Source organism: Lucilia cuprina, chromosome 5 (genome assembly GCF_022045245.1).
Source record: "Lucilia cuprina isolate Lc7/37 chromosome 5, ASM2204524v1, whole genome shotgun sequence".
NCBI lineage: Eukaryota > Metazoa > Arthropoda > Insecta > Diptera > Calliphoridae > Lucilia > Lucilia cuprina.
In genome coordinates, this window is record NC_060953.1 from 50,218,635 (window position 1) to 50,241,604 (window position 22,970).

General features: G+C 28.1%; 1 protein-coding gene across 1 annotated transcript in view; it reads right to left on the reverse strand.

Moving 5' to 3' along the window:
- Positions 1-22,970, reverse strand: part of LOC111680397 (dynein axonemal heavy chain 3) — a 110,243-nt gene that overhangs the window by 85,947 nt on the left and 1,326 nt on the right. Inside the window, exons 3-10 of the mRNA XM_046952533.1 lie at positions 13,559-13,600; positions 13,159-13,317; positions 12,987-13,097; positions 12,687-12,859; positions 12,476-12,573; positions 12,260-12,407; positions 3,525-3,641; positions 2,785-2,951 (exon numbers count right to left, since the gene is read on the reverse strand). Coding sequence (XP_046808489.1) covers positions 2,785-2,951; positions 3,525-3,641; positions 12,260-12,407; positions 12,476-12,573; positions 12,687-12,859; positions 12,987-13,097; positions 13,159-13,317; positions 13,559-13,600 — 1,015 coding nt within the window. The remainder of the gene's footprint in view (positions 1-2,784; positions 2,952-3,524; positions 3,642-12,259; positions 12,408-12,475; positions 12,574-12,686; positions 12,860-12,986; positions 13,098-13,158; positions 13,318-13,558; positions 13,601-22,970) is intronic.

Below are 22,970 nucleotides of genomic sequence, written 5' to 3' on the forward strand. Positions count from 1 at the left end.
CCTTGTTTTTGAAATAATAGTCGTTAATAGATACGGTCATAGCCGTGGGCAAACAAAGTTTTAGTTTTCCAAAAAGCAAAATGTTTTATGTACTGTTTTTGGGTATTCAACGTACAGGTTCAAGTGTTTTATATCTTAAAAGTGTGTTTTTGATTTTATAATTATGAAGCATATTTTTTACAACAATATGGTTTGGGTCTGAGGTTTGAAATAGCGAATTTATAATCAACGTATTAAAATTCTATAGTTTCGTTTGGGGAAAGTTTTATAGTTTTGACTGTTGTCAGTATTGTCTATAAATAGTTCACTAACATAGACAGTTCTATAATCTTGACTATAGATTGTTCTATACTACAGACTATAACGACTATAAAAAGTTCTGTAGTCTCGACTAGTTTTATAGGCTCGACTATAGATAGTTGTATAGCCTCGATTATAGACAGTTCTATAGTCTCGACTATAGACAGTTCTATAGTTTAGTCCATAGACAGTTTTATAGTCTCGACTATAAATTATTGCATAGTCTAGATTTTAGATTATTCTATATTCTTGAATATACATAAATTCTTCAATATTTATCGTACATAGATTATTCAATAGTCTAGTCTAGACCAGTTCCATATCTATAGTGTCGACCATAGGAAGTTCTATAGTCTCAACTCTAGACAGTTCTATAGTCTCGACTATATTCAGTTCTACAGTCTCGACTATAGAAAGTTTTATAGTCAGACTATACACAGTTATATAGCTTAGACTATACACAGTTCTATAGCCTAGACTATACACAGACAGTTCTATACACAGTTCTATAGTCTCGACTATAGAGAGTTCGATAGTCTGAACTATAGAAAGTTTTATAGTTTAGACTATACACAGTTCTAAAATGAAGATTGTAGGCAGTTCTATAGTGTAGACTATAGACAGTTCTATACTGTACTCTATAGAACTGTCTATAGTCTACACTATATACAGTTCAATAGCATTGACTATAGACAGTTCTATAGTCAAGACTAACTATAGACATTTCTATAGTCTTGACTATAGACAGTTCTATAGTCTTGACTATAGACAGTTCTATAGTCTTGACTATAGACAGTTCTATAGTCTTGACTATAGACAGTTCTATAGTCTTTACTATAGACAGTTCTATAGTCTTGACTATAGACAGTTCTATAGTCTTGACTACAGACAGTTCTAACGTCTTGACTATAGACAGTTCTATATTCTTGACTATAGACAGTTCTATAGTCTGGAGTTTAGACAGTTCTATAGTCTCGACTGTAGACAGTTTTACAGTCTCTACTATAGACAGTTCTATAGTATAGACTATACTATAGACAGTTGTATAGTCTCGACTGTAGACAGTTCAGTAGTCTAGTCTATAGACAGTTCTACAGTCAAGACTATTCACAGTTTTTTATTCTAGACTATACACAGTTCTATAGTGTAGACTACATATAGTTCTATAGTGTACTATATAGACAGGTCTACAGTCTTGACTTTAGACAGTTCTATAGTCTCGACTGTAGACAGTTGTACAGTCTCTACTATAGACAGTTTTACAGTCTCGACTGTAGACAGTTCTATAGTCGAGACTATACACAGTTCTTTAGTCTAGACTATACACAGTTCTATAGTGTAGACTATAGGCAGTTGTATAGTGTACTCTGTACACAGTTCTATAGTCTCGACTGTAGACAGTTCGATAGTCTGGACTATAGAAAGTTTTATAGCCTAGACTATACAGTAATCTATAGTCTACACTATACACAGTTCTGTAGTGTAGATTATAGGCAGTTGACTTGACTTTAGACAGCTCTATAGTATCGACTGTAAAGAGTTTTACAGTCTTCTCTACTATAAAATAGTTCTATAGCCTCGTTTATAGACAGTTCTATAGTCTCGACTATAGACAGTTCTATAGTCTCGACTATAGATTATTATATAGTCTCGATTATAGATTATTCTATATTCTCGACTACTTGTACATAGATTATTCATTAGTCTTGAAAATAGATTATTCAATAGTCTAGACTATAGATTATTCAATAGTCTTGACTATGGATTATTCAATAGTGTAGTCTAGACTATGGATAGTTCTATAGTCTAGGTTATAGACACTACTATAGTCTCGACTATAGATTATTATATAGTCTCGATTATAGATTATTCTATATTCTTGACTATACATAGATTATTTAATAGTCTTGAAAATAGATTATTCAATAGTCTAGACTATAGATTATTCAATAGTCTTGACTATGGATTATTCAATAGTGTAGTCTAGACTATGGATAGTTCTATAGTCTAGATCATAGACACTACTATAGTCGCTACAATAAACAGTTCTATAGTTTCGACTATAAATAGTTCTATAGTCTCGACTATAGGCAGTTTTTAAGTCTTGTCAATAGACAGTAATTTAGTCTCGACGATAGGTAGTTCTAGTTCTCGACTATAAACAGTTCTATAAACTCGAATATAGACAGTTCGGGTACAATATGTGGAATTCTGTAAATAGTTCTAAAGTCTCAACTCAATTCGCCCGTAGTTAGTATTATTGCTAAGTATACAGCTGAGAAGGTCCACTATATAGTAAGTATGTATTTCAGGCAAATTTGTGAGGCGTCTCAGCAGTGTGACCGCTCGGATATATAAATATTATACTAACATATATTTTTACTAGTCCAAGAATTTTTAACTTTTATTTCCTTTTTGTCTCTATAGCACATTAATGTGCAATAGTATTTTCAATTCTGTATGAAAAAGTGAGAAGAAACATACCTGAGTAAATATCGAATAAATGCACGTTTCACATAATAACGAAAATCTTCTTGGAGATCTATAAGACATGAGATAATTAACACGGCTACATCGGTGGGTATTTGTCGTTCACTTGTGAAAAGATAATCCATTAGCATAACTTCAGGATGCAGCTTTGGCCACAGTTTCTAAAGTATTAAAACAAAAATTAAAAATTAAAGATAATATAAAAATATAAGAATGTGAAAATTTGCTATTTAATAAATATTTATGCAGGTTGTAATGTTTAAGAATAGTTCTATAAACACGTTTACTACTTTTTACTTAAGAATGTTTAAGTTTTGTTTTTTTTTAATTTTTATAAAACTTTTAATAAAACACTATTTACAAAAATTTTATTCTGCTACTTATTAACTCTACAACAATTTCTGAAAAACATAAATCTTGCAATTAACTCAAATCTTCCACAATTCATAACAAATCAAAAGTTGCGTTTGTTTTTATAATTTTTCTTTTTCTTATAATTTCTTGCATTAAACTCAATAATAATCTTCTTAAAATAAAAAAAAAGAACTTTTCTTATGTTTTTGTTTTTTCCCATCAATAACTTTTATTTTGCTGGCAGTATTTTCCCAAAACTCCATATTGTATTAATCCTGCTGATGTTTCCATTTTATTTTCTTCATTAATTTCATTGTTTATCCTGTGTGAGTGTTAGTGAGTGAGTGCGAGTGGTAGTACTTACTCACTTGCTTACTTACCTCTTCTTGGCAAACAAACGTATAAGCATCTAACAGAAATTGAAGTTTTCTACTGATATTTGGTAAAACTTTCTTAATCAACTTAGAGGGAAAAGTCTCCAAACTTAATACGGAAAGCTGTAAAATAAGCAAAAGAAAATTATTGTTACAAAGAAAAAATTTGTTGCAGAAAACAAGAAATAAGTTAAATGGAAAGCAATGAAAGTGGATGACTATAAAGCAGATAAATACTCTGGTATAAAAAAATTTATAAATAAAAAAGTAAAAGTAAATGTGTTTTTGATATAGATTTCTTTGTAATTTTATTGGATATAAAAATAATTAGAACACAATATATGTTTTATACAGAATTGTATACAGGACTTAAAATTTAGAGATATTTATAGTAAATATATAGAACAGTCTGTTGTTCAAATGATAGTAATGTTTATAGTGTAGATTTTAGAATAGTCCAGACTATAAAACAGTATTTTCAAATAATAGTAATGTCTATAGTCCAGACTACAGAGCTGTCTATAGTCCAGACTACAGAACTGTCTATAGTCCAGACTACAAAACTGTCTATAGTCCAGGCTACAGAACTGTCTATAATCCGGACTATAAACCTGTCTGTAGTTCAGACTATAGAACTGTCCATACTATAGAACTATCTACAGTCCAGACTATAGGACTTTCTATACTCCAGAATATAGGGCTGTCTATAGTCCACACTATAGGACTGTCTATAGTCCAGACTATAGAAATGCCTATAGTCCAGACAATAGAGCTGTCTATAGTACAGACTATAGAACTGTCTATAGTCCAGACTATAGAACTGTCTATAGTCCAGACTATAGAACTGTCCATAGTCCAGACTATAGAACTGTCTATAGCCCAGGCTATAGAACTGTCTATAGTCCAGACTATAGAACTGTCTATAGTACAGACTATAGAACTGTCTATAGTACAAACTATAGAACTGTCTATAGTCCAGACTATAGAACTGTCTATAGTCCAGACTATAGAACTGTCTATAGTCCAGACTATAGAACTGTCTATAGTCCAGACTATTGAACTGTCTATAGTCCAGACTATTGAACTGTCTATAGTCAAGACTATTGAACTGTCTATAGTCAAGACTATAGAACTGTTTATAGTCCAGACTATAGAACTGTTTATAGTCCAGACTACAGTACTGTCTATAGTCCAGACTACAGAACTGTCTATAGTCCAGACTATAGAACTGTCTATAGTCCAGACTATAGAACTGTCTATAGTCCAGACTATAGAACTGTCTATAATCTAGATTATAGAACTGCCTATAGTCCAGACTATAGAACTGTCTATAGTCCAGACTATAGAACTGTCTATAGTCCAGACTACATCTATAGTTCAGACTATAGAACTGTTCATACTATGAACTATCTACAGTCCAGACTATAGGACTTTCTATACTCCAGTATATAGGACTGTCTATAGTCCACACTATAGGACTGTCTGTAGTCCAGATTATAGAACTGTCTGTAGTCCAGATTATAAAACTGGCTATAGTCTAGACTATAGAACTGTCTACAGAACAGACCATAGAAAAGTCCATACATTATAGGAACCATGTAATTGTCTATTACAGCCTATTTATAGTCCAGATTTTTGAACTGTCTATAAGCCATACTATAGAAATGTCCATATTCAAGAATATAAATTTTTTTATATCTTAGAATCGTCTAAAATCAAGACTATAGCCCAAACTATTGAACGGAGTATAATACGAAAGTAACAACTGTCTATAGTTTAGACTATAGAACTGCCTATAGTCTGTTGTATAGAACTGTGTTTTCGCGACTATAGAACTATCTAAAGTTCAGAAATATAGAAATATCTATAGATGAAACTATAAACACATCTATCGTCCAAACTTTTGTTTTACATGTAGTCCAGATTCATAATCCATGCTTGAACTATAGCCTATATGCAAATAATATGATAAAAATTAATAAAAAAAAAATTTAAATTAAATTTTTTTCAATGACTTCCTAAAAGCGGCAGTAAAGAAATATACAAACCACTTAAATTTTATTCCTATGTAGTTGTTTAATTTCATAATTAAAAACCAATTTAATTTATTTTATTGATTATAATTTCAAATGCAAAAAAATATAAATGCCTTCGAGCAAAATATACACTCTAAAAAATGTATAATTATATTTTTTTCCCTCTTTACACAAACAACAACTTTGTGCAAGAAATTTATGAACTTTTAAAATTACCAAGACTTCAAAAATACCTTTAGAGATGTTGAGAGGGGAAGGTGGTTGGAATAAATTAATAACAATAAGAAAATTTATAGAGCACAAACATATTACTTTTAAGTGTATTTAAAAAAAAAACGTATTATGAATGTAAGACAAGATATATTATTTAGAGGCGCAAAGGCAACAACCCCTTATATTAAATAACTGGAACAAGATGTTATAAAAGTTTGATTTTGCTTATATTTTCAAGCAGGTGGTTGAGGAGGTTAACAAGCATTTTTTTCTGAACGCAAATTTTTATAAGCCTTGGTAGTAGAAAAAAAATTGACATAAAATTTTATGATTTGCAAAGTATCAAAACAAATGTATAAAAAATAATAATAATATAAACACTCACTGATGGACAGACGGACCCACTTTATGGTGGCCATGACTAATTTATTTCATAACACTTGTAACAGAAAAAGTAACAAAATAAATATTTTAACATAATAACGTTATTTTTTAATAAAGAGTAGACTTTAACGAATCAAAAGGACCCTTGTAAAGATAAAGTCTTGAATTTTCGAATTAATACGAAATTTTTAGATTTTTATTTAACATGGAAGAACTTGTTCTTCAAGTTCAGTAAGTTATACTGAGTCATTAGCTATAATTTAAAGTAAATGCTACATGACAACAAATAACACCTATTGCACTAAAGTGCTGTAGGGTACATACAAATTTAACGTCCACAGTAAAATTATATTCACCATGGTTTTTGTATACATCCATATTTATTTAATAACTTGACCAAAAATCATAAAAAATCTATATATTTAAAAATGTCATAACGTCCGTCCGTCTGTCTGTTCATCCCTCCGCAGGTCATTGAGTTCATCAATGTGGTTGTTTTTTTTTTCATTTTTTTCTGAAAATTTTTATTTCTTCGTTTATTTTTTATAATATTTATTATTTCTTTTTTAAATAAACAGCTACAAAAAAAGCTACTTTATATGTTTTTATTTTTTATTATGACATTATTGCGAATACAATGAATGTTATACATTAAAATTCCAACAAGAAAAAATATGTATTTTCAAGTAAAAACAATCAGCCATTAAAAGTATTTAACGTGATTTATGTGAAATTTATAATAAAAATCTGTCAATGGTCACCTTATAAATAAAATATTACAAAGATGAAAAAAAGTCACACACATTTATTGGTTGTACTATGTGTTTATCTTTTTGTGTCGCATTTCTGTTTTTTTATGATTAATGATGTTTAAATTTTACACTTGAACCCTATAAAACAATTGCACTGGGAATGATGATGATGAGGAGTGCGATATAAGCTGAAAATAACAAAGTGCAATGTGTTAAGATATAATGAGAATTAAAGTAATTGCGAAAATATTAGGGTTACATATTTTATTAAACTTTTCTATAGTAAGGATTATAAAGTTCTCCATAGTATATAGCCGATTATAGAGACTCATCAATAGTCGATTTTATGAAAATGTGTATCTAAAGTTGAGACAACAAGACTTTTTAAAAAATCACAACTATTGAACTGTCTTAAGTCAAAACTATATAGATTTTCTTAGACAATTTGTCTACATATCAGAATTCAGAGCAGTATATATTTCATTTTATAGATCAGTCGATATTATGAATTGCTATTTGTAGTCAAAATTATAAAACCTTTTATATATGTGAAGATTGGACCATAGAACGGTCTTTACTAAAGACTATACATACAACTGTATATAGACAAGGATTCATATTCAAGACAATATCCATATCATAGTCAAAACTATAGAACTATTTGTAGACAAAACTATTAGTATATAGTCTAGAAACAAGAACCGTTTGCCGTCAGCAGATTCAGAACTATCTATGGATAGGACTGTAGTCTCTACATATATAAAACAATAGAACTTAACATGACTTTAGGACTGTTTACAGTATAGACCTTTAAACTGTCTATAGTAAAGACTATAGAACGGTCTATAGTAAAGACTATAGAAAGGTTTATAGTCAAGACTATAGAACGGTCTACAGTCAAGACTATAGAACGGTCTATAGTCAAGACTATAGAACGGTCTATAGTCAAGACTATAGAACGGTCTATAGTCAAGACTATAGAACGGTCTATAGTCAAGACTATAGAACGGTCTATAGTCAAGACTATAGAACGTTCTAAAGTCAATACTATAGAACGGTCTATAGTCAAAACTATAGAACGGTCTATAGTCAAAACTATAGAACGGTCGTCAAGACTATAGAAGGGTCTATAGTCAAGCCTATATAAAGCCTATAGTCAAGCTTATATAAAGACTATAGAACGATTTATAGTCAAGACTATAGAACTATCAATAGGCAAGGCTATAGGACTGTCTGCAGTAAATTCAATATAACTGTGTATAGTCAAGGCTGTATAAAAATTCACAGACAAGATTATTGATATCTGCAGTCAAAAGAATTGAACTTTCTACAGTGAAGAGGGTTCTATTAAAGACTATATAACTGTATATAGTCAAAACTGTAGAACCTTCTTTAGTTAAAACTATATACTATACTATCAATAGAGTGTATAGAACATTCTATAATAAAGATTTTAGAACCGTATGTATAACTTTTTATAGTCAACATTATAGAACTGCCAACTAGTCAACACTATAAAACTATTTACCCTAATAAATATGATACAAATTTTACTTACATATGTATTTGTAATAAATTGTTTTATTTTAATACAAAAAGATTAATGATTTTCTCTCATGCTTTTAATTTAAATAAGAAACAAATAAAGGAACTACTTTATTAGAGGTAGAGAAATTCTAACAATGAATGTGAAATATTTAAAATATTCGATTTAAACAAAACTTCAATGTACATAGAAAAAGGATTGCAGAGATTAAGATTTAATCTAATGATAGTACAGTTTTCATACATCATCGTTTGTTTTTTTTTAAGTAAATGACATTAAAAGTAGCTATTTGTGCAAAATATTAACATTTAATTTAGTTTTTTTTTTAACATGTTTTTATTATAATATTCTATAACGTTTATTTTTTTTGAACTAACAAACTATACGTACTTTGTATATGAAAATATTTATTTTCACATTTTCACATTCAATGACCCATTTAGTCATATTCAAGCAGTATAATGTTTACACAAAATTTCGCAAACTTAAACCATTTTTTATATATTTTCATACAATTTATTAGGATGTATGCAAAAAAGGAGTTGTTTTTTATCAAAATTTGGTAAAATGGACAGAAGGATAAAAAGGTCCTTTTTAAGATTTCATAACAAGTAACCTTTTTTACCCTTGACCAAACTCATCTAATATTGACATCAGAACAGACATTTCTAGAAATCACATTTTAAAATAAAACAAGCTTTTTGCCAAACAAACAGGGCTAGCATAATATACATATTATAAATAGACAAAAAAAAATAAAGGAAACAAAACAAGTAGTGGCCACATTAAAAAAGAGCAAAATATACAAAACACACTGACTAACCAACAAAACGCAAAAAAATCCCATATGAAATTACATAAATAGCAGAGGCTGAACCACATTGCCCATTCGCCATCTCTCCACCACTCGCCAAATAACCAACAAAGTTTGGTAAAATAAGCAAAACAAAAATTAGCTAGACTGTCAGTCAAACAAATGCAACAAACTTTTGACTAATTAATAACAAAACCAAATTAATTTGGTAAAAGAAGGAAACAAAAAATATATAATAAACATCAACAACTACAGCTGCAATGTGCTCTGGTATTCATAATACTTTCAACTAATTAACAAAATGTAAACATAATATGGTATGGACAGTGTTAATAGAGAATGAGAAGATTTTTTGGTACACCTTACGTTTTTGCCTAGCCATGAAAACCAAATGGTCTGAAGGGAGTGAACGACACAAAGAGAAACTTTAAAAAATTTGTTAAGAGTTTGTTATAGGATTGCGTGTCCTGTAGCAAATTTGTGTTATTTCTAGTGAATAGTATTTAGGTTTTTATGCCTATAATTCTTGGATATTCGTAATTGATTGCTTTTTACCTCTTCTAGCTATGAAAGCCGACTATTGCCTTAGTTTTACATACAGAAATCGGGCTTATATTGCTTTTTTCCCCTTTTATAAAGTAAATGTTGTACTATGTTAATAATAAGCAAGTATGAATGTATATCAGACATTTCCGACCATATAATACCCTATACCAGTCAGTATGTTAAAATATGGAAATTTTTAACAATAAAGCATTTAATATTTTTCTAACAGTATTGTGGAATATTTTTACTTATTGTTGATCAACAAAAATCTACAATATGGCTCATAGGAGTAAATCCTTAAAATTTCGGCTGAGGAATTTACGTCTACTTCAAAGTTATTTATATAGATTTTGTTTTATTGATATGTAATTATAAGTAATTCTGTAATTTTGACCTTTAAGTCAATTTCTGAAGGGGAGTTTGTAAAAGAGCTAGGCTCAAATAAGGCCCGATCACTAGAACAAATATTTTTGGGTGCTACCCACATCAGCACAAACGCATAATACCCTTCCCCCTATAGTGGTGGAGGGTATAAAAAATGGGAGTATTTCGGAGAAAGGTTTAATTTTTTAAAAAATGCTTTGGTGTAGAGCTAGTTAGTTAGTTTGTTAGATAGTTAGTTATTTGTGGACGGATTTTGCTGATTTTAAATGGTGAAGTTCTCCAAAGTATGATCGAAAGAATTGATGAAGACATGGGAGTCTTTCGGAAATTTATTTCAGCAGACAGGCGGATACACAGGCAGACAAACAGACAGAGAGACAGACTAACAGACAGACAACTTCATATAGTCAAGACTATAGAACTGTGAAGTCAATATAAATGTGTTCAGTCAAGGCTGTTGGATAATTTACAGACTATTTATGTCTATAGTCAAACAGACGGATGGAAACAGATGGACACACAGGCAGACAGACAGACTGTCGAGAGTTTTAACGTGAGCACCTGCCGTGTCGGCCTTATATCACGGTGGTCTTTTTCATCCACAGGGTAGACTTGAGAACGGTCTACCATCGCCCCTTTGTCTTCAATGAAGACTCAGGTGGCAATTTTTGCACATTGGCTATGACCGGTACCATGCGCAAGTACTTTGCTGGAGTACTCGATCTATCTAATCTCTTGCCAAAGTAGTCACGTTGTAAGACAACCACACTACTATGGCTCTGTTGATTCGGCAACAGCACCTAGAGACGTAACCGGTGGACCGAAGCACGATCCATCAATAAGCCGTAGACATCGTTCTTACTCACAGTGACACGCTGTGGTAAGTCTGATATGAACAGAGTATACTCTGAACACATCTGGACAAGGAAGTAAAATTAATTGGTATCTTTTGCATATGATACCTTTCATCCATCATCATTCAACCCAGCACACATCTCATTTATTCGACACATTCATAGAGAAAAACATACGACACACTCATTTAGGTATACGGGTGGACGAGTCCCGCATACCTCTACATTCATTCTGTATCATATACAATTGACACCAACCCATTTCCAACGCTTAGTCCCACAGTCACTCCCCTGTGGGGTATCTGTTGATTTTCGGCAACAGCACCGAACTTATCCCGAAATATTGATTATTATCATGCATCAGTCTTTTAACCGCCACTTACACTCTTCCCGCGGATTTGGGTTCAACCAACAGCCACTACGTGGATCCCGAAGGAACCTCAACCAACTGACCAGCCAGGACATAGTCCTGCGGGCAACTGGCCACCCGTAGTACCAGATTATGCGGTGCTCTGGTCTGACCTCTGGCAATCTATGCAAGGACTAAGCCAAGCAGTAGACTGAGAACACCAATTTTTCAATCCCGGTCAGATTGTAGGTATTGGGCCCTCTTTATACCCCGGGATTGCAATAACACCAAGGCGGAGGTCTCGCCAAGGTAACATGCCCCCGGGGGGAACAGGCAGACAGACAGACTAAAAGACAGACAGACAAACAAACAGACAGACAGACAGACAGACAGACAGACATACGGACAGACAGGACATGGCAGGACATTAAGGATATGGCTTAATCGACATTGCCGTCTCCGAGAATTCTGAATATATAAAATTAACATGTTCGGTAGAATCTCGAAGATGAAGGGCATAAAACTAATTTTAGAATTTGTAAAAAATAGATATGCTAATCAGGTGCTATTTAATACTAAGAAATATTTTTTAGTACTTTTTCGCCCTTCAAAAGGTACTTTTTTTAAAACATTGAAAATAGAAACATGAAAGGAGACTATTTGGTACTTTTTCGTTATTAATGGCTTTTATATTTGAATAACATATAATCAAGATTATATAAGTACAAACGGCATAGAAGAAACTTGTTGTTGGTTAAAATAAATCAATTATTTCTTAACAATATGTTAACATTTTTTTCAAGTTTTCTATAATATTAAACTAGCTAACACTTGAACATAATTATATTTGGAAAGAAACTTACATGTTTCATTAAACACTTGTAACGTTTTTCCACCTGAGGTGTAAATTTTCTGCTGGATTCTGCAAGTCTAGCATTATAGTCTTTTAAAATTATAGCTTTTTGAACTTCCGGATCAACTGGTAAAAGTCCTTCCAAATATTTGAATTTTCTTTAAAGAAAGAAACAAAAATATATTAAAATTATTAACTTATTTAGATGGTTTTACAATAAACCTACTCTTTTTCCATACGTTTCAAATGCAATAGAAATTCTTCATTTGTTGCAAAGTCCTTGCGACTAATTATGGATGCTTTAAAATAACCCACGCTTTTAAGCTGAAATATTTGAATGAGGTTTTGAGTTGAAAATTCTTTAGTTACTCATTAATGGGCATTCATTTAAAGGCGTTTATGTGAGACATTGCAAGTTTTACAAATATTTTACTTACTTTGTTTTTAATATGTTTTTGCCACCTATTACTTCTAGTTTCACTGCATAGAGGTTGTTGATTCTTCTCTCTTGTGTCTTTTGATTGTTGATTCTGCTGTTGTGCACGTTGTAAAGTTGGTGCTATTAATTCATCAATAACTTTACCCATACGTGCCAATTCATTGCGACATTCTAAATATTTTTAGAGTTTAAAGAATGTTACAGAAATAATTATTTCAAATTTAAATCATGTTCATTTAAATTAGATGCAATTTTAAAATATTTTTAAAATTTTCGAAAATAAATTTATATGACTTACCCTCTGGTGTCCTCAAAGCATAATGATCACCAGCCTTGAATTTTTTTACTTTTCCTGGTGGTTTCAACGCCGGCAAACGTAAACGTTTGGCTGAGGGTGTACTATAACCACCTGCAAATAATTTATGCCACATTAATGTAATTTTCATTTTAATATGTATGTATATACATACCAATCATATCCGTTGGACCACCATGTAATTTTTTCAATTCATTGGTAAACATGGCAGATTTAGTGCGACAATTAAAATAAAAAACACGTATTCGCCGGGTGCAATATATATCTAAAAGAGTTTGGGTTACCGCAAAAACCGACTCTTCGGTAGGTTGTTCTGTGTTGCACACAAAAAAAAGACAAAATGTTGAAAAAATTAATTGCAAACAATTTGTTTATATTTTTAATAATTATGTTAATTAATATATTTATAAAAAAGTGCCCTGGGGAAAAAAGTAAAAAAAAACTATACATATATAAATGCATGTTTTAATATGTTTATTAATTAGATTGTTAATTAAAAATATATGAATATCATACAAATAAAGTAAAGCACAAGGTTTCGTGTGTCAACATACCATTTAAATATTTGTTTAGCCAGGGACATGGATCATCACAAACTAAAATTAAAAAATAAAATATATATTTACATATTATTACTATCATGTGATATTGAATATAAATTTTAAAAAAATTGAAAGTTTAATTTTATTTATATTAACAGTCTAGTCTTAAATTAATTGAGTTTTTTTTTAGATTGCAATAAAATAATAAACAAGAGTTTGATATTCGACCATGCGGAATCTTATTTACCCACCATCAAATCATCCTTATTAATAAAATTTGTTATTATTGAAGCAATTTTCTTATTTATTAGATTTATCCCAGCAAAAAAATCTGAAAATTTTCGTAATGGTCAGTAGTTATTTTATACATTACTTGGTAATGAGTGTTCATTACCATCCACATTATTGCATTAAGCTGAATAGGTTATTACTGGTAAAGAACACAGCAATTTGGATTTGTTAAAGCCCAATTGTCTAGAGCGTTCATTAATTTATATTTTTCTGTAAAAAGTCATTCTCAAAATTATAAAAAGCAACATGTTAATGGAGCATCGAGTAAGCGGCTGGAGTGTGAAACATAGAAAACAACTGAATGCCTGGGTACAAATCCCGGCTAAGAATTTTTTTTGCTTTCTACAAACAAATTCGGCCCAAAATAACTAGCTATCACATAACATATTTGTAGGTTTAATTGTAACAAATTAGTAGCCAATTATTAATTTATTTAATGTAGCTATATATTATTTGAACCTCGTTTCTCGTTTCTACGTAATTCCATATTTACATTCTAGCTTACTAGATAATGAAAGTTTTTGCTGGGATATGGAATTTAATCATTATATCTGCTTATATAGAGGGTAGTGTGAATTATAGACCTATCCTCAGTGGTTTATACAATGATTATTTGTATCGAATTTCATCGCTCGTACTCGTATATTTAATTCAACCATTCAATAATTTTCAGAATGAAACCGATTAGTTATCGGCCGATCCCAATCCTAAACTTCATTTTTTATAATACTACTGCAATTTGGAGAAGATTTTGAGCTTTAAATTAATTTTTTGGAGTGAATCTTATTTAAGATTCTTTATAAACTTTTGGGGTAATAAGCGTTAAAATCATTTTCTGAAGTTGATCTTATACAGGCAGCATAGACAATTACGAACGATAAAGTCATTTTCATGAAGGAGTAGGAGAAATCGTGAATCGATATTGCCCATTTTTAATACCGAACAAACTGCATTAACAGAAAGTATCTGTGCAAAATTTCAACAGACATACGTACGGACAGGGATAAATTATCATAGAATCTAATAAAAACAGAATATATTGTCACCTGAAACGCAAACAGCCTTAACTTACCAAAAATTCAAAACCAATTTTATTGTTGATTCTAAAGTATTGAATTAAAACAAATGTCTACACAAAAAATGGACTCTTTCATAAGTCATGTCTGACCATGAATAAAAAAATATCTTTTTTTGATGAAATTTGCAGATGTTGTATCTGATTTTTGCTCATATCTTCTTTATTGATTAATGAGTATTCTTTCCAATCGTGTGCCTCATAGAGTTATTTAAGAATCGAATATCTGAGATATCTGGAGTCTTCTGATTTCAACATACACACAGACAGACGTCATCGCTATTATAGACGTAACAAATGGAAGGACAAACTAATATATACCCTTTTCAATAAGTTACTTTTCTACGAAAAAACTTGTAATTAAAAAATTGCAGAATTTTCAAAAACTTTCAAAGAAAAATATTTCTTAAAAAATTCCTCTTTTGCAATTTTCTAGAATTCTGTTTTTCAAAAACTTCTTCAAATTTTATATGAAAAAGAAAAATTTTGTAACAAAAAGATATATTTTTGGGAACTTTTTTTAGAAAGAAAAGAATATATTCGAGAACGAGAATATGAATTAAATTTTTAACAAAAAGATAAATATTTGCGAATTTATCAAAAATTTGTCAAAAAATTTCTAAGAAAACAATTTTGTTAAATTGTCTAGGATACAAAACAACCTTTTTTAAATTGTCTAGAATATTGTAATTAAAATATTTGTGAAATTTTTTAAATTTTTTGAGAATTCTAGAACAGAAAAATACATTAAAGAGAACATGCTTAGAAAGGAAATAAATTTTCGCGAATATATAAGGATTGTATTCCTTTGTATATTCAAGAACAATAATGAAACATTTTTGAGATTTTTTTTAAGAGAAGCGATAAATTTAATAAAATTTTATTTATTGAAAAGAACTTTTTAAAAAGAAAATACATTTTCGCCAATATAAGGATTTTATTTCTTTGTATATTCGAAAACGAAAATGAAACGTTTTTGAGATTTTTTTAAGAGAAGCGATAAATTGTCTATACTAAAAACAATTTAATAAAATTTCATTTAAAAAAATTCAATTTTTTACAAAGATTTTTAACAAAAAGAAATTTTAAATAAAAATAATATTTTTAGAAAATTTCTATAACAAATAATTGTAAAAAACGAAAAACTTAAAAATTATTTTCTTAAAAAATACAATATTTTCTAAAAATTTCCTTTAAAAAAGAAAATAATTTAAAAAAGTTTTTGAAAATTACATATTTTATTCAATTTTATTTCATTTTTAAACTACTCATAAATATCAAAATACCTTTAGTATTTATTAAATATTTATATATTTAATATGAATATGAAAACACAGAATATCCTCTAAAGTAATAACTTTTATGAGACAACTTTATTTTTATGACAATCTGAAGAGACCACCCAACCATTCGAGCAATAATAATCATCACCAACTCCATTTCGACTCACCACTTTATGACATTTTCCCCCCCTTTCTTCTACTTCTGTTATTATTACTTCTGACTCTTTATTATTTTTTCATTTTAAATATTATTGTTTGTTTGCTTGTTTATGGGTGCATGTGAGTATAAGTTTCGTTTTATAGATTCTTATAAATATTTTACAAAAGAAAAATATATATATGTATAAAAAATAATAAAAAAATTATCATCTTTTTATCAATAAAAATATTAAAAAAATGTTGTATATACGACATGCCAATATTTAAAATGACTAAAATTCGTGCTGCAAACAAAATACTAATAGTATTGGAGAAAAAACAAACACAAGATGTTAGAAAAAAAATAAAAGAAAGAAGTTCATCGTGAGTCAGTCAACATTGTCGTCATATTGAAATGTACCAGTGTTGCATTGAGAATACTTTTGACTCAATTTTAAATAAAATTCACACACTCTATTATTTGGGAGTATATTCTACTATAATAACTACAGCAACAAGAGAAAAAATAACATCAAACGTACCAACAGCAACAACTAAAATAAACAACAATAAAATACAACTACAAATAAACATTTTAATGGCATGTACTCCTTCGGGAAATATCAGATAAATGTTTATATGTATTTATGTAGGAGCTGGAGAAGTGTATATACAGTGAAAGTAAATTCTTTTAACATTTTCTATTAAAAAATAATTATGTAAAATTTTTGTTTTTATGGAAAATTGTATTAATTTTTTTTTAAGAAAATGTTTTCTTATGTTAGAAATTTGTTTACCCTACACCAATTCAGTAGCGAAGCTATATTGGATTTGTGCTATGAGTCATTTTCTGAATCGAATTACCTAAGTACCTTGTAATCAAACTGCTGGTCGCAATGTTCAAATGTTTTTTTGACCCAAGGACAAAGCCTACAGAAAAAATAAAATAGCGCTTTTAAGCCCATTATTATGTTTAATGTTCTAGTATAGTACATCTACGAAAATCTGCTCTACTTCAAAGCAAAAAAATAAAAAAAAAATAAATAAAAAAAATAAAACGAAGTACTTTCACAGGAATAACATTGAAGTAAACAAGTGCATTATTTTACCTTCTGCGGAAATGATTTTTAATGTCGTCCGAAGAAGCGAAAAGAATCTATTTTTTAAATTGAAGGTATATTTATTTGTACTGAAATTTTTTTAATTAAACCAATATTATTTTGGAGTTAATTGATTAATGTGTGCAATTTTTTATGTTAATACTATTAAAGTCAAATTAGTTGTATTTTATAATATTACAATTTAACTTTCTAATAACTTCCAAAAATATAAAATAAAAATTACTTCTTGAAAATGAATTTGGAAACAAATAAAAATAACATATCTCCTGTGAGAAGCCTGTGTTAAAATCATAACTTCTTGAGGACTATTTTAATACTTCCATGGAGTAAATACTATTTCTTTTTCGCTTCATTTCAAGTTCTTTTTTTGCTGGGTTAAAATTACTGGTAATTTTCGTAAGGATCAGCATTCATTTGACCCTTGCCCCCACACATAGTCTCTTCAGAAAATAATTTAAAATTCAATAAATGCAAGTATTACGATAAAAATTGTTTAAATAACTTTAATGTGAGCGAAAAGAATTGTTATTAAAAATAATCCACATTTTTCACTGGTGTAGGGTATCATATGTTCGGATGTATAGTCATTCTTACTTATCGTCGTTTTACAATCAATTTTTTTACATTTTCTATTTTTTTTATAAATTTTTGTATCTCTACATGCAACTTTATAACTAATTTTTAAAAACATGTTTCAAAAATATTCTCTTTTTACAGGAAATGTTCAAAATTTTCTATTTTATAGAAAATTTTCAAACATTTTAATTTTTTATAGAATTTCTTAGATTTAATAGATTTTTCCTTTCAGGAACAACATTTTTGAACATAATATCTTTTTAAAATGAATTTTTAAATAATGTCCCTTATTATTGAAATTTGTTTTATTATAAATGTTTTGGAATGCTTTAACTTTTACTGGAAAATTTTCCAACTCATTCTCTTAAAAAATTTAAAAATTTTTCCATTTTATAGAAAAAATTCAATATTTCAAAGACAATTTTCTTTTTAAATTTTCTAAGAATTGTTCTTTAATTATACATTTTCGAACATATTCTCGTTTTACATATAATTTTCGAACATTTTTTTTCTCATTTTTAAAATTTTTTTTTCTCGTTTTACAGATTATTTTCGAACATGTTCTCTTTTTACAGGAATTCTTCTTTAACATTTGCACTTTTACAAACAATTTTCGAAAATTTTCTCTTTTTAATGAACATTTTTAAATTTTCACTGTTAATGGAAAGTTTTGAATATGTTCTCTTTTTATAGACATTTTTAAAATTTTATTCTTTTTACAGATAATTTTTAAACATTTTCTCTTTTTACAGAAAATTTTTGTTACGAAAAATTATCGGATATTTTTACAAAGGAAAACATTTGCACTTTTTTTAGAGAATTTTCTCTTTTGATAGATTTTGATTTTTTATAAAATTTTCAAGCACTTTTCGTGTTTTTATTTGATTTCTATTTATTTTAAATTTCTCCTTTTGATTAAAAATCTTTATCAAATAGTTTCAAATAATCTCTTTATTTTACTTTATTTATTCAAAATCTTCGAAATTCTAATTTTTTATAGAAAATCAATGTATTATTCGAACTTTTTCACTTTTTTTTTAATTTATCTTTATTAAAGAGTTATTATGTTTCTCTTTCGAGCATATTAACTTTTTTATGAAAATTATAATAATTTTAAATTTCTATCGAAAATTTCCAAACATTTTTAATTTTAATAGAAAAATTTCGAATATTTTTACTTTTTATAGGATTTTTTTTTAGGAAAATTTTCAAACTATTTTCTTGTTTGAGAAAATTTTTAAAATGTTTCTCTTTTTATTGGAAAATTTCCCTGATGATCAAAAATATTCAATATTTTTATTGAAAATTTTCAAAATTTATCCGTTCCATAGAAAATTTTCTTCATAGATATTTAACTCTCTTATTTGAAAGATCATGAGGTTTTGTTTTTTAATAATAATAAATTTTCAAATTTCTTCCTCTTCGCGAAAAAAAAAATGGAAATTCTCCCTTTTTATTGAAAATCTTTAAAATTCTTACATTTTGAAGAAAATATTGAAAATTTGTAAGATATGATACTAAATTCTATTAAACAAATTTCTTCTTTTATTATGGCAAATTTTCCAAAAATTGTCTGTTCTGTAAACAAGTTTTCTTGTTTCTTGGGAAATTTTTAAAAATATTCTCTTCTGTAAAAAACGGGTAAGTGAAGATTTTGCTGGGTTCCTTGTTGTTAGAACATTTTCACTTTTTTCTTAAAAAATCTTCTAACAATTATTTTATTTTATTTTATATTTCTCTTTAAATTTTCGCAATTAATTTCTTTTTTATAGAAAATATTAAATTGTTTTTATCACCCACTGTTTTAAGTAAAACGTATATATGGCTGCATGGCCCGTTCACTCAAATATGATGTTACGGGTTATTTGCTTTCTTTAACTTATGTATTGAATGTGCTCATATGTTGTTTCATATTTTAACATTTATTTCAACTTTTTTTACATTTTTTGAATTTTTTTTTTGGTTTTAAATACAATATTAATAGTCTTTAGATGGTCGTTTTATATTTTATACACTCTATTAAATATGTTGTCAAAATTTTTAACCAACATGATGGTTAAAGGTATAGAAAATATTTTTAATTTCCTATTTTTAATAATATTCATTTGTCATTGTAATTGTAAAAATTTCAATTACTTATACATCAAATGTAATTATTATTGAAAATATAATCATTACCCTCAAGACTACAAATTGATTTATCTATTGTAAATTTAAGTAAAGACTACGGCAGGAATCAAACCCGCCATCCCAAGTCTAATAGACTAACACAATGCTAAAACTGAACTGCTAAGTTACATAAAATTTAACAATAAGAATATTTTTTTAGTAAATACTGTATTGTCCACTTTCAAAAGCAACAATAATATTAAATATTATAAATTTTGTACGTTTTCTATATTTACAACACCCTCACTCACCTCTAAAGGTCCTTTCAAACTCTACTTATGTCCAGCTAATGCTGTTGTTCTATAAACTATTGTACACTTCACTACCGTTCATTTTATTTTATTTTTATTTTTGTTTTTAATAGTAAAATGTGCATTAAAAAAATTCTGAAATATTATAAAAAAATAAGAAAATATAAAATAAATTGTTATGTTTCTACGGTATAATATTTTTACCTTTTATATAAATTTTTATATAACATTTTTTTTTCTTCTTTCATATTACAATACTGACTTTTTTTAAATTTTTTTGTTAAAACATCTGTAAAATTTTTTATATTATGTGTAAAATGTGTTACATTTGAAAATTTGTATTGATAGTAAATATGTTTTTTTTGTGTATGTTCTTTTATTTTTATTAAACATAATAAAATACGGAAGAACAAAAAATATTCAAATGTAGATTAATAATAATCATAAAAAAATATGTATATATTTTAATATTATTCAAGTGGTTATTTAAATATTTATGTCTATATGCTCAATAAATATATTTATGTATGGATGCATTTTTAAATACATTAACAAAAAAAGAGCAACACGAAAAAGGGGAAACTAAAAAAAATACCATAAACAAAGGGAAAAATAAATGTTTTATAAACATAACAAAAAGTTTAAAAAGGACATTTTACGCCCATTAGAGTTTTAATAGTGCTAATGATACTTATAGTATTAAACATGTTATTTACATACAAATTTTAAATAAACTAAACACAGAAAACATTTTGTAAAAAACTGGGAATTTTCTTAAGTTTTTTGTTTAACGTGCAGATTATCAAAAGCGACTTTCATGGAAAAATTTTAAAGTAAATTGATTTTAAAAAATTTTCAATTCTACAAAAAGTTTTATTTTAAAAAATATTCTAGAAAAGAAGAAATTTTTGTAAAAAGATAACATTTCGAAAATTTTCTATAAAGTTTTTTTTTCTTATAAAAAAAGTAATTCTATATAAAATGGGAAATTTTCAAAACTTTTCTTTAAAAAGAGAAATTTCTTTCACCACTTTAGAGGTGTAGGGTATAAATATTCTAAAAAAAAACAAATTCTGTAAAAATATAACTTTTCGAAAATTTCCAATAAGAAAATGTCTCTATAAAAAAGACATTTTTGAAACTTTTCTATATAAAAAATAAATTTTCAAAAATTTGTGGGGCATGTCCGATAAGCCTTGACGGCCTTATATCACGGTGGTCTTTTTCATCCCCTTTGTTCTTCAATGAAGAACTCAGGTGGCAATTTTTGTACATTGACTTCAACCGGTCCATACACAAGTACTTTGCTGGAGTACTCGAGATATCTAATCTCTGACCATTGGATGGGCTCTGTTGTTTCGACAACAGCACCTAGAGACGTAACCGGTGGACCGAAGTACGATCCATCAATAAGCCGTAGACATTATTCTTACTCATAGGAACACACTGTGGTAAATCTGATATGAACAAAGTATACTCTGAATATATCTAGAGTATACTCTGAATATATCAGTCTTTTAACCGCCACTTACTCTCCCCGCGAATTGTGGGTTTAAACCACAGCCACTACATGGATCCTGAAGGAAACTCAACCAACTGACCAGCCAGGACATAGTCCTGCGAGCAACTGGCCACCCGTAGTACCAGATTATGCGGCGCTCTAGTCTGACCAAAATGTTCTATAATAAGAATACATTTTTTTATAAAAATGAAAAATTTTCTTTAAAAACTAAAAAATCCCAACAACTTTTTATAAAGAGAAATTTAAAAAAAATGTATAGAAAATTTTAAAAATTTGGTACAAAAAATAGAATATTTACTATTAAAGAAAAATAATTAAAATTTTTCTATCAGAAAGACAAAATTTTAAAAATTATCTGTAAAAATAATATATTTCAATAACGAATAGATATTTTCGATAATTTTCTTTAAAAACAGTGTAGTGTAATAATTTTTATACAAAAAAAAAGAATTTTTCAAAAAATTTCTATAGAAAAGAGCAAATTTCAAAACTTATCTATAAAATAGAGAATATTTTTCAAAAATTATCTGTGTGATAGAGAAATTTAAAAAATCTTTAGAAAAGAAAAATTTTTAAAATATTCTATAAAAAATAGAGAATTTTCTAATAAAAGGGAAATTTTCGAAAATTTTCTATAGAAAATAGAAAATTTCATAAAAACTAACAAAAAATATTGAAATGCTTGCAAATTTTTTAATAAAAAAAATGTAATCTAGAGAAGTTTATATAGAAAAAGAGACATTTTTTATAGAAAAAGAAATTTTCTATTGTAAGGAAAGATTTAATATAAAAAACAAGTAAGAGTTCAAAATTCGGCTATGCCTAATCTTATATACCCTTCACCATAGTGCGCTAAAAAAAAACAGTCGGTTCCAAAAAGTCCTCTTTTACTAACACTTCGGGCTCAACATGCTTAATTTCATGTTTCTAGATTCAATATTATAGATAATTCAAAAAAGTACCTTTTGAAAAACGAAAATGTACCCAAAAGTTATCTT